Raw genomic sequence first — 17,179 nt, 5'->3', positions numbered from 1 at the left:
TCCAGGGCCTGTGGTGGCTCCTCCAGCCCCCCACCTGAGGCGATGCCAGGCTCCCGGGGGACCCCTGCTGCCCTGCCCTGTTTTCTGTCTCTTCTTGGACTGGGGCTCCAGAGACCCAGAGCCCGCATGGGGGAAACACAGCTTGAGCGGCGCTGTTTTAGGCAGGAAGCAGGCTGGAGGTATTGGGGGTGTGCTGGTGCTTCAAGAGGGCAGATGGTAGGGCTGAGCCCTGGGGCCCAGAGAGGGTGAGCAGCCAGGCCCACATCACACAGCTATGAGCCCACAGGCAGGCTGGCAGGGCCCAGGGTGGGCTTGCCTGAGTGGATGGGTGTGAAGGTGGGCCAAGGGTGCTGTTTGTGGGGTGGGCCGCATGGAGGGGAGACCAGCTCAGGACTTTGGCCAGGAAATAGCAGGCAGGGGCCGTGGAGCCACCAAAGGGGCCCTGAGTCTGCTGTGTCCAGCCACGGGGGCGAGGCAAACCCCTGGGCGGTAGGAGAATGCCCAGTCCCAGCATCCGGGAGGTTGGAGCTGGAGGGGCTCAGGGAGTCACCTGGCTGGGAAAGGTGGCCCAGGTGCCGACCCTGGGAGTAGAGGGAGGGGCTCCCTGCCCTGGAGGAGGCCCAGGCCACGCGGGAGCCCACACCTGCCGGCTGGCGTGTCCCAACACAGGCGGCTGTGCTGCGTCACGGGACAGCTGCCCGGAGCTCAGGGGACCCCACCCTGAGGATGGGTGCCATGTGCTCTTAGCCGGAGGGGGCACTGCTGGGTCAAGCCCAGCACCAGAGAGCAGGGTCCCTGGGGCGGGCGAAGTGGGGGTCGCATGGCTCAGAGGGAGATAGTTGGGGGCGGGACCCCTGAGAGGGCACCAGCTCCCCTTCACCAATCACAGAGTCTCAGCCCGGGAGCTCCTGGGGACTTAGCCAAGCTTGGGGATGGAGGGCCGGGCCAGACACAGCTACACCCACAGGAGGGGTGTCAGAACACCAGTGGGACCTACAAGACCTGCCTGATCTATGGGAGCCACTGGGCTCTAGTTCCTACAGGGGCCTTCCAGGGGAGGGGACTCAGTCCTTGCCCGGGGGTATCAGGTGGGCTGCCAGGAGGAGGGGCACTTGAGCAGATTCTAGAAAGATTAGATGAGTCATAGAGGGATAAGAACGGAACAAGCAGGGCTTAGAGGATGTGGGCAGAAGCTCAGTGGGGCCAGAGGGACAGCTACAGCCTGGGTGTGACCACGCCCAAGTACTGGCTCCCGGCATGTCTGCAGCAACTGGGATACAACAGGGGACTAGGGGCTCAGGCCCAGGGAAGACATCTCTGGGTGTTGGGGAAGGGGGCTTTCCCAGCAGACTCCCTCAGAGGTCCCGACTGGAGTAAGAGAGCTACCCAGGATAGGCATGGCCAGGGGCTGGATATGGAAGGTGGGGGCAAGATGTTCTGGCCTCTCCTCTTCTCTCCTTCCTGGCATCATTCTATCTCTGACCAGCAAACTCTTACTCATCCCTCAGTGCCCACCTCTGGGGGTTCCTCCTGGGCTGAGGGTGTGCTGGGGAAGTTCTCCTCCCCACCCCTCCCCCATACCGTCCCACCAGCAGCAGCTCCCGCTCGCCCGCACGGGGCCGCAGCCGCCTCCAGATGTCCATGGTGAAGAGGGTGCTGCTGCTGTTGAAGATGGAGGTCAGCGAGGACATGAGTGCAGCCATCATCACAGCGACCATCAGCCCCCGCAGACCTGCGGGAGGGGTACAGGCCACCGTGACCTCCCTGGGCTGCTCCTGGGCCCTACTGATGAGGCCCCTCCAAGTGCCCGCAGGCAGAGGCCCAGAAGGGTGGGGGTGAGGGTGTTGGAGGTGGTGGGAGGAAGACCCTGACTTGGGAGGCTGGGGCTGACAGTGGGCTCCTACGGCTGCAGGCAACGTGTCTGCTCTCAGCCTCTTTTTTCTACAGAGCTGCCAGTTGACAGAGTGCTTCCACACCCGGACTGCATCTGATGGGTGAGGAGATGGAAGCTCAGAGAGGAGAAGAGAGTTGCCCAGGGAGGCACAGCAGGCCAGAGGCAAAACCCAGGGGTGGTGGGGGAGTGACAAGGGACCCTCAGCCTGGAGCCCACACCCCGGGCAGGGTGCAGGGGCCCAGAGCCTGCGGTTTCTGCTACTTTTTGTGCATGGCTGCCAGGCAGGCTGAGAGGAGATAAGGCTGCCCACCTGGGGGATAAAAGCCCTTGAAAATGAATGAAGGGCCCGCACTGAGATGGGCAAGGCCCTGCTGTGCAAGGCCTCCTGGGGGTTGTAGGCTCCAAAGGGGCTGAGGGTACAGAGACTCAGTGCTGTGTGACTTTAGGTTGGTTGGCTCCCTCTCTGGGCTTTGGCACAAGTCTGTCTCCAAAGTTTCTTGTGCTTTATCTTCAAGTGTGTAAGCACCTCCTCCACCTCTGCAGATTCCCTGTCTGTCCTCCACCCCCACAACACCTATACACCCCTCCTTGACCCCAGGAAATGCCACCTCCTCCGAGGGCTCAGCCTTGTAGATGCCACTGCTTGCCTGGCCCTGGTTCTGTGTCTGACCTGCTGTGTGACTTCCAGGAATCTCATAGCTCTCTCTCTTCACTAGGCTGGCTGAGATGGGGCCCAAAGCAAAGTGAGTTAAATCATGGTTTCCCCCCCAAACATTTCTCCAACCTCCTTCTCCTGCTCAGGGAGGTGGATTACCTTGGGGTTTATTCTCCTCCCATTTCTCAGGTGGGGAGCTCAAGATCTTGGAGCTGGATCTCTAGGGGTTGTGGTGAGCCCCTCAGAAGAGTAGAGGCAGACGACGCCCCAAGGTGCGAGCCCACAGGGCAGTCAACCCCTGTGCCAGTCAGTTTCCCTGTGCTGTGTTTAATCCCACAACCACTTTGAGGGGTGAGTAGGCATCATTATCCCCAATTTGCAAACGAGGACACAAAGCTATGAGCAGGGAAGAGGCTTACCCCAAATATCTCTGCCAGCAAGCATCAGAACCCAGGCCTGGTCTGGGAGGGAGGAAGGGTGAGAGGAGCAGGGTGGAGTCCGAGCTCCCACAGTGGGATGCTGAGAATCAGGAGGTGAAGCCAGCAGAGGACAGCCGTCTCCTCCATTTGCTTCAGTGGGACCACACCCCTCACCGTGATCTGCTTTCACATCCTGTATCACACTGGCCGGGAATGTGGAAATGGCCAAAACACACCCATGTTCTCTGGTCTGCAGGGTCTCAGGGAGGCAGAAGCTGTAGGCTCAAGGCAGGGCTGGGCGCCTCGGGCCCCGGCAGAGTCAACAGTGGACTTGGGGGCCAGAGAGACTGAGCTCTGTGTCTTAGCCACAAGCTACAAGCCTGGGACGACTCACTTTCCTCTCATCTGTGTCTCAGTTTCCACATCTGTAAACACAGCTAAGAACTCTGCCTCATAACATATAGGAGAGGTCGTTTGTGAGTAGGCCTGACACCCAGCAGGCCTGAAGGATGAGAGCGTGGCAGCCTTTCTGGGGGCAGGGCCAGCACAGGCTAAGAGGATCCCCCAGCCCTGAGTTCAAACTCCAGCTTTGCAGCTCGCTTGTCACCTGACCTTGGCCAGGGACCTTGGGTCCCAGGTTATGAATCTGTAAAGCTGGGATGATAAGGGACTTCCCTGGCCATCCAGGGCACCTTTGGTCCCAGCTTCCCCATCTGTAAAGCCAGGATGATAAGGAACTTCCCTGGAGTTCTGTGCTTCCACCGCAGGGGGTACAGGTTCTGTCCCTAGTTGGGGAACTAAGATCCCGTGTGCCTTGCAGGGTTACAAAAAATTAAAAAAACAAAGAGGGTATGATGATTAGAGCACCAGGGTTCCTGAGAAGCAGGTGCAGGTCAGTCCTGTGCGACCCCCTGGGCATGGTGCTTGGTGCATGGTGGGCACCCTATGTGCTTTCTGATTCCTTTCCTCTCTTCCCCCAGGAGCAGAACATCCCACCCGGGTGTCACACAGCATCACGCTGGATCCAGAGTGGCCTCCACCACCCCCAGGGCCCCTTGTCAGACCCAGCCAGGGCCTCACCTGTGGGCATCAGCTCCATGACCAGCTTGGGGTAGGCGATGTTGGAGCAGCCGATCTCAGCCCCGCAGGCCCGCAGGCACTCGGCCGGCACCACACAGCCCACATCATCTGCAGGAGAAGGATCCTCAGTGTCCCTGGCCTGCCCACCACCCTGGGGTGGGCAAGGAGCCTGGCTGGACCTGCTCTGTTACCACCTGTCATCAGCTGCTGCTCAGCCCTGAGCCTCAGTTTCCCGGCCAGGGTGACAGACAAGGAAGGGGCCAGTCTTGGAGCACTATTCTGTCCCTAGACACCCTCTCTCCCTGCCTTTCTGTCCATCACCATGAGCCTGTCCATACCCATGACGCTGGCTCCCTGTCCCCACGTGGGGCCGGGGCTCCCCTGCAGGGCTGCCCGCCCAAGCAGTGGTCAGTGGTCAGTCTACCATCTGCTGTCTCCCTCCCCCTACCTCCTGTCCCCAGCCCTTCTCCCCAGAGGAGCAGGTGAAGGCCCTCCCCTCAGACTGTCTCCAGCAGCTTCCAGAGGACTCTTCAAACAAGAATGGAGGCCCCTCCACAAGACTCTCCAGATGCTAGGCTCCTCCAGGCTGGTCTCCTTCTGCACACTCCTCTCATGGTGTCCTAACCTCCCCCAGACCCAACCTCCCTCTCCCAAGCCTTCCCACGGGCTGCTCAAAAGTCATCTCCTCCATCTGGGCCGTAAGGATGGAACCCAGGTTTCGCTGCAGACACTCCCCATGGCGGAGACAGGGCCCACTGCATGCCCTCTGAGTGGACGTCCAGGGCCTCGACCCAGATCCGGACTGAATCTGAAGTTTCCGCCTCCCTTCCAGCACCATCGGCCCTGACCCCTGGGTTTTCAGCGGTGGCGGGGGCAGGGAGGGGGGCAGAAGTCAACAGAGAGTGACCTGCGCTCAGGGAGAACAGGGAACGGGCATGCAGCCGCTCGGCACAGGGGTCTGTTTGGGGTCAGAATGTTTCCACGTGTAGCATCGACGTTTCTGTCACCGAGCCCTCCTCATGGACCGAGCGCTCCTGGGTTAAGATCCCTACTTAGATGCCCAACCCACCACGGAGGGCCTCAGGTCTCCTCCCTTGAGCCAGTGGGACTGGAGTAGCATCACTCTGCCCCCACGATCCTCGGCCCGTCTCCAGCCCAGCCTCTCCTGAGCGCCAGGCTCCTAGGACATCTGTACCGACAGCCCCCACTGCCAGTCCACCAGCCCCCAGCCCATGGGGGCTCCTCCCGTCACCTGCCCCCTCCACTGGGCTCCCTCCACCTGCTGCTTTGTCTTCTCACTGGCCCTCTTCCACCCTCTGCAGCCTCATCCTTTCAAAGTCACGGCTTTGCTCTTGTCACTTCCTTGTCAGGAGCTCCCTCCCCAACTCTGGAGCCCATGGTTTCCTGGAAAAAAAATTCCTTTCCACAACATTCAGACAGTCAACATTCGAGGCCCTGGACAGCTGGGCCCAGGTCCTGTCCTCCCAGCACCCGTGCCGGCCACCCTGACCTGCTTGTATTTTCTCACACACACCCAGCACCCGACGCCTTTGTGCCTGGGCAGACGCGGCTGGGCTGCCTCCTCCCACTGCTCCTGCTCCGTCCCTACCCTTGTTTGCCTCCCGCTTCACGCCTGTTGCAAAGGACTAGCTCTCAGAGGCTTTCCGTAACTGTCCCCCAACCCCTCCCAGGCAGAGCAGCTTCCTCCCAAGGCCTCCTAAAGCCCAGGGTTGAATCACAATTATTTGTTTGCATATTTCACCTCCTCCACCAGACTGGGAGCTCCCCAAGGGCGGACACTGGCTTTGAATCACCTCCGCTCCCAGGTATCACCCAGTCCAGGGCTGGGTCCAGAGAAGATAGTCTGTGAACATCTGTGAATGAATGAGTGAGTAAATAAGTGAATGGTTGGAGGAAGGGGAAAGGCACAGAAGGCCAGAAGGAAAGGGAGAAAGGAGCCCATGAAGCCCTAGGGGGGAGTTCAGGCACTGTTTGATCCAGCTGCCTTGGCCACCACTGTGCAGATGTGAGAACTCAGGACCAGAAAGGGCATAACTTGCCTAGGACACATAGTCAGACCCCGGATACAGCCCGGGGTCCCCTGGAGGGACTCTGGGTCCAGGTGAGGGCAGGTGACTGGCCCCTCCCAACAGGTTCTGGGCTTGGCCTGGCCGGCTCTGGCACCTGGAGGACTCAGCCCTCCCGGAGGGACGGATGAAGAGTCACAGCTACATAATGGCTTGAAAAGCCCGAGTCAGGAGATTCTGCCCAGGTTTATTCAGCCTGTCGCAGCCCACTGCAGGCTCCCGGGATGGGGCCCTGCCTCTGGGCACCTCAGGGTTTGTGCTGAGCATCAGGAAAGAACAGCCTCTCTTTTGTGACAGCAGCAGAGGTGTCGTCGCCAGCCAAACACCGGCCCCCGTTTGTGCCGACTCAGGACTCAGCAGCCCCGGGCCGAAGGCAGGGCCAGGGGCCTGGCTGAGAGGCTTTGGCCTTGTCTGGTGCTGGACTCTGCAGGCCTGCGGGGGTGTCCCCACTGGCTCCACCTTGACATCAGCACCCCCACCCAGCGGGGGCCACGCTGGAGGCCTGAGGGCTGCCTCCCTCTCTGCCTTCCATGTTCTCCCTCCCTTCAGCCAGTGCCAAGTCCAGTCACTAGGCTTGGGGACTGGGGGGCTGTACCACCTAGCCCCTGTAACCCACACCCTGTGGGAACTTCTAAGTCCATCAGTCTGGCCACACTCCTTCCTGCTCACAGCCTCCTGTGGCCCCCATCACCCGCAGGAACGACCATGGGGCTCTAGTTGGGCACTACAGCCTCTTGCTCACGTGACCACCCTAACTACCACCAAAATCTCACCCACAACTCCAGGCCTCTGTGTCTGCTGTTCCCTCTCCCTGGAACACCCTTCTGAAACCCAGGGAGCTCCTCCTGACTGCTCTCGACTCTAAGGCATCACTCTCCAAGGGCGCCTTTCTGCCTCTCCAGAGACGCTACCACAGGAGCCCCTTGGGGAGCCTGGGCCCCAGGCGTGCACAGCATAAGCCCACGCGTGGCAGGGTGTGGCTGTGTTTGTTGACTGACTGAATGACTCTCTTCTAAGCTGGTCACTTGACACACCACCCCAGGGAGTAAACAGGGTGCTCCCCACTCCCAGGCCAGCCTGGCTCATCCCTGGGAGCCAGTCTAGACGCTGATGTTGCAGGAGGAAGCGGGAGAAAAGAAAAGCACACAGACCTGCATTTGGGTCCAGTTCTCCCAAACCCATACTGTGCGCATGCTCAGCCAACTCAGTTGTGTCCAGCTCTTTGTGGCCCCATGGACTGTGGCCCACCAGACTTTTCTCTCCATGCGATTATCTAGGTAAGAATACTGAAGTGGGTTGCCATGCCCTCCTCCAGGGAATCTTCCCGACCCAGGGATCAAACCCGTATCTCTTACATCTCTTGCATTGGCAGGCAAGTTCCTTACCACTGAACCACATGGGAAGCCTCCCATACTGTGTGGTCCTGGGAAATTGTTCTCAGGCTCTTTGCTCCTTGGTAAAGCCCTTCTGGGGACATCCACAGCCAATGACTCAACCTAAACTTCACACCTCACACAAATATTAACTCAAAATACACCAAAGATTTGAGTGTAAACTATCAAACTTCAAGGAAAAAAAATAGGAGAATATCATCAGAATGTAGGGCAAAATGAAGAGTTTTTAGACTTAACATCAAAAACATAATCCATAAAATGAAAAATTGACAAAATAGAGTTCATCAAATCTAAAGCTCTGGGGATTTCCCTGGAGGTCCAATGAATAAGACTCTGAGCCCTCACTGCTGAGGGCCTGGGTTCAATCCCTGGTGGGGGAACTAAATTCCACAAACTGCACAGTGTGACCAAAAAAACCCCAAACAAACAAACAAAACCAAAAAGAAGAAAAACAAAAACAAACAAAACTAAAGCTTTTGCTTTGTGTAAAACATCATCAGTGAAAAGGATGAAAAGAAAAGCTGCAGAAACAAATTCAATAAAGTCACAGGAAACTAGATCCATACTCAGAATCAGTTGTTTCTGTATGCTAAGAGTGAACTGTCAAAAAGAGAAATTCAGAAAACAATCTTATTCTTTTTTTAATGATATTTACAACATATAAAAAAGTGCTATTCATTTATGTATTGTAAAAATGCTGTTTACAATACATAAAAAATTTACAATAGCATAAAAAAATAAGATACCTAGGAATAAATTTAACCAAGGAGATGGAAGATCTGTACACTGAAAACTATAAGACACTGAAAGAAACTGAAGAAGACACACCAAAAAATGAAAAGATAGTCCATGCTCACAGATGAGAAGAATTAATAGTGTTAAACTATCCATACTACCTACAGTGATCCATAGATTCAATTCAATCCCTATCAAAATTCCAATGATACTTTTCACAGAGATATTAAAAACCATCCTAAAATATCTGGATGGAACCAATAAAAGGTCCTGAGTAGCCAATGGAATTTTTAAGAAAGAAAAACAAAGCTGGAGGCATCACAGGCCCTGATTTCAAACCAAATCATAAAGCTGTAGTAATCAAAACAGTGAGGTACTGGCGCCAAACAGGCACATAGCTCCATGGAACAGAGTAGAGAGCCCAGAAGCAAAGCGAAAGTGAAGCTGTTAGCCGCTCAGTCATGTCCAACTCTGTGACCCCATGGCCTGCAGCCCACCAGGCTCCTCTGTCCATGGAATCCTCTAAGCAAGAATACTGGAGTGGGTAGTCATTCCCTTCTCCAGGGAATTTTCTTGACTCGGGGATCGAACCCAGGTCTCCAGACTTGCAGGCAGATCTTCTCACATACATGGTCAATTGATTTATGACAAAGGAGTCAAGGATATACAATGGGGAAAGGATAGTTTTTGCAATAAATAGTGTTGGGAAAACTGGACAGTGACATGCAAAAGAATGAAACTGGACTCCTGTCTCACACCACATGCAGAAATCAATTTAAAGGGGCTTAAAGATTTGAATGAAGACCAGGTACCATAAAACTCCTAGAAGAAAAAATAGGTGGTAGCTCCTTGACATCAGTCTGGGCCATGACTTTTTGGATTTGACACTAAAAGCAAAGGCAAAAAAAAATGAAAAGCAAAAACAAACAAATAAAACAACTGGGACTACATCAAACTGAAAAACTTTTGCACATCAAAGGACACGATCAACAAAATGAAAAGGTATCTTGAAGAATAGGAGAAAATGTCTGCAAACTGTATATTTGATAAGGGGCTAATATCCAAAATACATAAAGAATCCATGCAACTCAGATTCTAAGACTAAAACCCACAAACAAACCCCCAAAATCTGCTTTAAAGATGGGCAGAGGAACTAAACAGACATTTTCCCAAAGGAAACAAATAGCCAACAGGTATGTGTAAAGTACCTGTACAACATCACTAATCATCAGGGGAATGCAAATCAAAACCACAATAAGCTATCACTTCACACCTGCAAGAAGGGCTATCATAAAAACACGAGAGATAACAAGAGCTGGCCAGGATGTGAAGAAAAGGAAACATTTGTACACTGTTGGTGGGAATGTAAATTGGTGCAGCCACTATGGAAAAAGCATGCAGGTTCCTTAAAAAATTATAAACAGAACTACCATATGATTCAGCAGTCCCACAACTAGGTACATATTTTAAGGAAATGAAATCACCTCCTTGAAGAGACATTTGCACTCCTGCTCATTGTAGCATTGATCACAATAGCCAAGATACGTGAGAGTTGGACTATAAAGAAAGCTGAGCGCCGAAGAATTGATGCTTTTGAACTGTGATGTTGGAGAAGACTCTTGAGAGTCCCTTGGACTGCAAGGAGATCCAACCAGTCCAGCCTAAAGGAGATCAGTTCTGAGTGTTCATTGGAAGGACTGATGTTGAAGTTGAAACTCCAATACTTTGGCCACCTGATGTGAAGAGCTGACTCACTGGAAAAGACCCTGATGCTGGGAAAGATTGAGGGCAGGAGGACAAGGGGACCACAGAGGATAAGATGGTTGGATGGCATCACTGACTCAATGGAAATGGGTTTGGGTGGACTCCGGGAGTTGGTGATGGACAGGGAGGCCTGGTGTGCTGCGGTTCATGGGGTTGCAAAGAGTTGGACACGACCGAGCGACTGAACTAAACAATACTTTTGATGAATGGATAAAGAAGATGTGACGCTCATATAGATATATATGAAAATATTCAGTGACTTCCCTGGTGGTCCAGTGGCTAAGACCACATTTCCAATGCAGGGGGTGTGGGTTCCATCCCTTATCAGGGAACTAGATCCCACGTGCTGCAGCCAAGGCCCAGTGCAATCAAATAAATAAAATAAATATTGGAAAAGAAAATATTATTCAGTCATGAGAAGGAAAGACATCCTGCCATTTGCAACAATGTGGATGGATCTCAAGGGTTATATGCTGAGTGAAATAAGCCAAAGAAAGATAAATACCATATGATATCCCTTATATGTGGAGGCTAAGAATGCCAAACCCATAGAAATAAAGGCTAGAATGCCATGGAGTATCAGTCAGCAATAGAAAGGAATGAGCTACCGATATACGTTGACCCGAACGAATCACCAGAGAATGGATCAGTGGTGGCCAGAGTTAGGGTGGAGATATTTGACTGCAGGGGGACAGTTCTCCACCTAGATTGTGATGGTTGTTACACAAACCTACGCGTGTGATGAGGGTGTACACACATGCACATAAACAAGCACACGTAAGCTGCTGAAATCTGAACCAGCTTTCTGGCTGTGGTTATCGCACTGTGGTTATACAAGATGGCACCACTGGGGAAGACTGGGTGAAGAGTGCCTGCAAGCTCTCTGTTGGCTTTTCAACAGCTTCCTGTGATTCTAAAATTATGGGCAGGTAACTGCAGGGCTGGAGGCCCTTCAGCCCTGAGCGCCAGGACTCAATGAGCCCAGGGCCTCCGACCAGGGGAAGAACAAAAGGAGATGCCAAGGCCCAGAGACAGTCTTGAATGGGTCCCCAGCTGCAGAGGCCATTAGCCAGGCTTCAGGGCTCCCAGTGCTGTGCTCACCCCAGGGGCCACCTCCTTCTCACATCTGACTGTGTGGGGTGGGGGTGGGGAGGCAGGTGTGTGTGCACCTACCTGGGAGGTGCTGGGGGCACCTGAAGGGGCACCGTGTTCAGACACAATGTGAAGCCCCCGGGCCAGGGCAGAGGGCAGGACCCAGTGATGGGACCATAGAGACACTGGGTCGGGAGGCAGCACCACCGCTGAGGGCAGTAGACCCAGGGGAGATGGCCTGACAGGCAGACCGGGGGGTGGAGAGGGTCCTGAGGTAGGTTTTCTAGGGCCCAGGCCTAGAGATGTCAACAGCCGACCCTCTGCAGCACAGAGCAGTGTCCTCAGAGCCCCAAGCAGCCCGTGCATGGCTGGGAGGGGGTGGGAAGGCTGGGCCAGATGCCTGGCTGACTGGCTGTGGCACGCGACGGGGTGAGGGCTGTGGTTGGTGAGGTTTAATGGGCTTTGCTGTCCCCACCCTGGCAGCCTGCTTTCAGATGTGGTCCCCACACACCCCCGTCACCGGGGTCCCAAGCCCCAGGGACGCAGGGCAGAGAGCTGGGCCTGACCCCAGCCCACTGCTGCCCTCTCGGGCCCTCCTCGCCCCAGGGCCTGGGTGCGGCACATCATGCAGGACCAGTCCTGGGGGGTGGGGGGTGGGGGGTGGGGTGTTGTTCTCAGCAGGAAGCCGGGGCTGGGACCTAGAACTGGGTGCCTGCCCTGTCTACACCAGGCTCTGGGAGGGCCCCTGAGGCTGGGTCAGAGCGGCCCCGCCCCTGCTTCAGAGCCTCCCACCCCAGCACCCCAACTCTACTTCCACAACGGGTGAGCATCTGTGCATGCTTTCTGTCCCACCTGGGAAACTGGACACGGTTAGGTTGGACCAGGATTACCAGCAGTGTGAGGGAGGGGCGTGTCAAGGCTATCACCTTGCTGTGTGTCCTCAGGAGAACACTGTCCCTCTCTGGGCTGCAATGGCCCAAAAGCGCTTGGATTTTGGTCCCTGAGCGGTTCAGAATTCGGCCACCTCAGGCTGGTGGCGGCGGAGAAGACGCGCTCACACCCGCCAGACGTCGGTCCGTCGGGGGTGGGGTGAATGTGAATGTTTCCGGCCCCGCCCCCGGCCGCACGTGACCGCAGGTGGCGGCAGCGGGGTGGGCGGGGCCGCACTTAGTCACTGCCGCCAGCGCCCACGCAGCCCGCGCGCCCGGTAAGCGAACCCTGGCCCGCGCCCTCGACCCCCGACCCTCGGCCCCCGGGAGACCCGCCTGCTCACTTGCCGCCCCGAACCTCCTCCGCGCAGACCCCTAGGGTTGCCGATCTCGGCGCTGGGAGCTTTGGGGGCCCCTTCCCACCCCGGAAGCCCTAGGGATGCGGGGCGCCGCCGAGCAGGTCCAGAGGTCGTCGGAGAGCAGACTCCGAACCCTCCTTCTTGGGAACTTCTGGGGAGTCCCCTGCCGATCCTAGTTCCCCCCAGAAGTAGCCAGGACCTGTGGCAGCTCCAAAACTCCCCCGGGAGGCGGGCCCCCGCCCCCGCCCCCCGCAGGTACCGGCACCCGGGCGGGAGGCGTGCGCCCCCACCCCCCGCCGGCCCCTCCTCCGCGCGGCCGCCCCTCCCCGGCCCCGCCTGCACTCTGACCCGACCCTGCCAGCCCGCCCCTCCCGCAGGTCCCGGGGCAGAGGAGCGGCGGCGGCTGGAGGCCCCAGAGCGCTCAGCGCCCAGCCGGAGACGGCCCGGAGCTGCGGAGCGTGCGGCCGCCATGGCCTTCTCGCAGGTGCAGTGCCTGGACGACAGCCACGTCAACTGGCGCTCCAGCGAAGCCAAGCCGGAGTTCTTCTACAGCGAGGAGCAGCGGCTGGCGCTGGAGGCGCTGGCGGCCAACGGCCGAGACGCCTTCTACGAGGTGCTGAAGCGCGAGAACATCCGCGACTTCCTCTCGGAGCTGGAGCTGCGGCGCATCCTGGAGACCATCGAGGTCTACGACCCCGGCTCCGAGGACCCCCGCGCTGGCACGCAGCCCCACGGGCCGGAGGATGGTGATGCGGCCAGCGCGGCCGGGGGTACCCCCACCGAGGCCGAACCGCTTCCCTCGCTGGAGTACTGGCCCCAGAAGTCGGACCGCTCCATCCCACAGCTGGACCTGGGCTGGCCCGACACCATCGCCTACCGCGGCGTGACCCGGGCCAGCGTCTACATGCAGCCCCCCATCGACGGGCAGGCCCACATCAAGGAGGTGGTGCGCAAGATGATCAGTCAGGCCCAGAAGGTGAGTCGGCCGGCCGGAGTCCCCAAGAGACGCAGCCGGGCAGGCCTGACCTGTCCCGGTGTCTCAGGCGCCCACATGCGCGCACTAAGCCCAGCCCGGGCTTTCTGCTGCCTGTTGGGCTGCCTCCCTCCTGCCTTCGCCGGGATCCTCGGTTTCTCTGCAGAGCGATAGGGCACCTGGATCCCCTGGCCGCTGACAGCAGGCTGCTCCTGCTAAAGGATCTTTGTGCATCGTTGGGGGGTGTTTCTGACTTCCTCAGACTTGGCGAGCAGGTTCCCCAAAAGAAGGTGCTTGGACGGGGTGGGGCAGGAAGAATCACAGGGCTTTCCCTCACTGTCCCCGGGGATGGCTCTGAGAAGCAGGAGGTTCCTGCGCACACGTACTCCCGAGTGCTCTGGTGTTGCTTTTGTGGATGGTGGAGACAGTCTGGGGCTTGGGGTAGGCATGGAGACTGAGAAGTAGCCTGAGTCTGGCCGAAGCTGGCCTGGAGATCCAAGTTCAACTGTGCCTTTTTCCTTGCTGTGCTGGGTGACTGAGAGCAAGTAGCTCTCCCTCTCTGAGCCTCTTCATGAGCTTTGCAGTGGCAGAACCTTCCCCGAGTGGGAGCTGGGGACTGGCGATGGTGTGTTCCTGGGGGTGGAAGCAGAGCAGGTCCCAGTGAGGGTTGTCAACCTGGATCGAAGGGACCTCAGGCACTGTCTGGACCTCCCGCGGAGCGACCCCTGCCGAGCTGTGCCTTGTCCCGCCTGGATATCCATGCAGCTGACACACTGGCATACCTTCTGAGAAGGGGTCTCTCCACTGGCAGCCAGCCAGGCCCTTGCTGGATAGCCATGACCATAAGCGGGGCCTTCTCTTGCTTCCATGGTTTCAAGGCACATTCTGAGATGACTGACAAAGCCTGCCTCGCGAGCCGTGTTGAGGATTCATAAGCCAGCTCTGGACTCAGTAGAGAGGAGTGAGTGGTCAGCAGTGTCTGTTCTGGCCTTGGCCCAGCAGGGCAAGGTATTTCTAGCTGAATCTAACCCCTTCACTATTCTGGGCCCGCTCAAAACCCAGACAGTGGCCTTGGGGATCATCCTGGCTGACAGGGCCCAGGGGAGCTCTTGGGCAAAGAGACCAGAAGTGGGTCAGGCACTGACAAGATGGCCATGGCTTAAGTTTCTGGAAAGGTGGAGTCCCTGTTTCCTGAGGAGGCTGGCGGGGTCGGATAGCCTGTGTTGGGGAGCCTGGCTCTCGGCCTGATCCCCGGCAGCTTTGGGGCTTTTGGTTTCTGCTCTGTGAAACGGAGGTGGTGGGGATGAAAGCCGTAAGGATGGAGTCGGGTATCGGAGTGAGGAAGAGGTGGGGTGGAGGGACCATCACAGTTTTCAGACTGAATAACCTGCTGTGGCGGAGGGGGGTGCTGCTGGCGTGGGTGCCAGGCTTGAGGTTGTGAAACCCAGTCCCCTAGGAGTGCCTGTTGGATCCCATTACCCAGCCTCCACCCCCTTTTTAAAAATGGAGAAATTGAGACCCTGGTAGAGGGGGCTTGACCTGCCGTGCTGGGGTGCCTCTCCTCCCCACCAGAAGTAGGAAAGAGGTGGATCCCAGATCCCAGACTGCTCGGGAACAGCTGGAAAGTCTTATCACCCCAAAATGGAAAGACAGATCCAGGTCTGTCTCCCCAGGTCCAGACAGGGGAGTCTGGGGCCAGGCTGAGCACCAGGGCCTCCTCCCTCCTCTCTCGTCTCTGTGTCCAGGGCTGAGACCCAGCCATCTCATGCAGCCCCATGCCCCCTGTAACTTCGTCTGCTCCCCACAAAGCCCTCCAAGCTTATCAGCATCACCTGTGTAAAGGGACAGAGCCAGGAGACAGTCCCGCCCAGGCCTGCACCCTGGTCTGTGTGGTCCCCGTCGGTGCTGACCTGCAGCCCCCAACAGGTGGGCGTCGGCCCTGCTTTCATCCCTCCCAGGGTGGGGGCCCACTGACCATGCTCCTGCGGCGTGGCAGTGAGCCCTGGGCTCAACAGGAGGGGCCTCAGAGGCCAAGTGCCTCCCCTTTTGGCCAGGGACACCGAGACATAGAGGACGGGGGATTTGTTCACACCTGATGGGGAGCCTTGCTCCTGCTTTCCAGCCCATGTCTTCCCTGCCATGTCCACCCCAGGACCCACGGACAACATAGTGTGTGGAGGGTGGAGGGGGCGGCCCTGATAATCAGAGCTGCTGTTTACTGGGTATCAGGGACTTTATAGTCTCGTGTAGTGTTATCTGCTCCATTTTCCAGATGTAGCCACTGAGGCCCAGTAGGTTAGTCCCTGCCAAGGTCACCTGGCTAGCTCTTGGGTGGAGAGGTAGGGAAGGGACCAGACTGGTGTTGTCTTCAGACTCTAGACAGGTTCCCTGCCTGTCCTGCCCTGGCCTTGAAAGGACCCAGTGAGGGGCAGAGCCAGGGAGGGGCCGCTCATCCAAGCTGCCTGGGACCCTCCCGTTTCCCTGCTCTGCCGCCTCCTGGCTCGCAGGGCGGGGCCGTGACGCCGGCGGGTGCTGACGGGTGCTGACAGGGCGCTTTGCCCGGGCTGCCCGCCTGGCCGCCAGGAGCCTGACCCGCCTTCTCTCTCCCCATGAATCACCTCTCTTTCCCTCACCCCCGACTCCTCCTCTTGCCCCCAGCACCAGTGCAGGGAGAACACCCTCTCTCCCCATCTGGGATGGAGACCCTGCGGTCCAGCTGCCTGGCCAAAACGCTGGCCCCCTGCCCACCTGGGCCCCTGGGCTGGGGCTGGTGGCGCTGAGTCAGGACAGCCCAGCCCACCACCTCCTCAGCCCAGACTGTCGTCAGCACAGCGGGCCGACCCCGGGGCAGGGAAGTGACACAGCACACACTCAGCCCGTCTCACCGGGAGTGGCCGTGTTCCCATCAGAGCCAACGCTGAGTTCTCTCCTTTTCTCAGGAGATGAGCGTGGAACTAATGGGCCACAGCACAGGAGCCACAAGTACTTGGTCAGGTCCCGGCTCTTCCTCCACCACCTGTGACCCGGCACAAGCCCCGGTCAAGCCATCTGTGAAACGGGCAAGGCACTGGGGCCTTTTAAGGATCTCTCACTCTGACCCTCCTCTGGTAAAAAGACTAGTGGGTCCAGGGTCTGACTCCACTGGCAGGTGGTCCTGAGAAGGCCCCAGAGATAGAGGGTCATCTGCCTGCCCTTCTCCCAGCCCCTGGGAGCCAGGGATTTATCTGGGGAAAAAACCTGCCATGGGGTTCTAACTGCATACCAGAGGCCGGGCCTGTAGCATCACGCCTGGGCGGCTGCAGCCTCTGCAAAAGGGGTGAGGCCGGGCTGGGTCAGGCTGGGGCTGTGGAGGGCCCGCCTTGGCCAGCAAAAGGGGAGATGCTCTAGCAGGTTGTTCGTTCAGGGATGCCCCCCCACGGGACTTCTTCATCAGGGCCCCCGAGGGCAGGGCTGGATCATGTGTGGGTGAGGAATCGGTGGGGTGGGCACAAAGGAGAGTAAGGGGTAAAGCCTAGACCTGAAATCAGATCTCATGCCTGCCAGGCTGGGGCCAGACCCAGAGATGTTACATTTCTTGCTTGGGGCCACACAGCAAGAAGGGACTGGAACCAGGTTCCATGGTGCCCGAGTGACCCCACGTCTTTTCTGTCTGGCCCCTGCCTTCCCACGCTGCCATCCTAGCTCACAGCTTGGCTCCAGGAGAATAAAAGAGCTTAATGAGGCATTTATTAAATGCCAGCTGTACCCCAGGTGCTGAGTGGGCACTTTGCCTGCCTGGATCCTCCCAGCTCCACAGCA

General features: G+C 57.5%; 2 protein-coding genes across 5 annotated transcripts in view; one reads left to right on the top strand and one right to left on the bottom strand.

Annotated features, from left to right (window-relative positions):
* The window catches only part of SLC5A10 (solute carrier family 5 member 10), a 54,944-nt gene that overhangs the window by 2,677 nt on the left and 35,088 nt on the right, over positions 1–17,179 (bottom strand). For 2 of the 4 annotated variants that reach the window (XM_055576348.1, XM_055576350.1), the window contains 2 exons: positions 4,049–4,156; positions 1,582–1,732 (listed from right to left, as the gene is read on the bottom strand). In XM_055576348.1, the coding sequence (XP_055432323.1) occupies positions 1,582–1,732; positions 4,049–4,156 (259 nt within the window). Of the gene's footprint in view, positions 1–1,581; positions 1,733–4,048; positions 4,157–5,539; positions 5,562–17,179 lie in introns of all 4 variants that reach the window. The other 2 variants (XM_055576349.1, XM_055576351.1) reach the window with 2 other exon arrangements.
* FAM83G (family with sequence similarity 83 member G) overlaps positions 12,797–17,179 on the top strand; it is a 28,667-nt gene continuing 24,284 nt past the window's right edge. The window contains exon 1 of the mRNA XM_055576347.1: positions 12,797–13,384. Within this exon, the coding sequence (XP_055432322.1) occupies positions 12,878–13,384 (507 nt within the window). The 5' untranslated portion in view covers positions 12,797–12,877. The remainder of the gene's footprint in view (positions 13,385–17,179) is intronic.

The sequence above is a fragment of the Bubalus kerabau genome, chromosome 4, assembly GCF_029407905.1.
Source record: "Bubalus kerabau isolate K-KA32 ecotype Philippines breed swamp buffalo chromosome 4, PCC_UOA_SB_1v2, whole genome shotgun sequence".
NCBI classification, from domain to species: Eukaryota; Metazoa; Chordata; class Mammalia; order Artiodactyla; family Bovidae; genus Bubalus; species Bubalus kerabau.
Note: the sequence above shows the minus strand (reverse complement) of the source record. Positions and strands in the feature narration are given on the sequence as shown.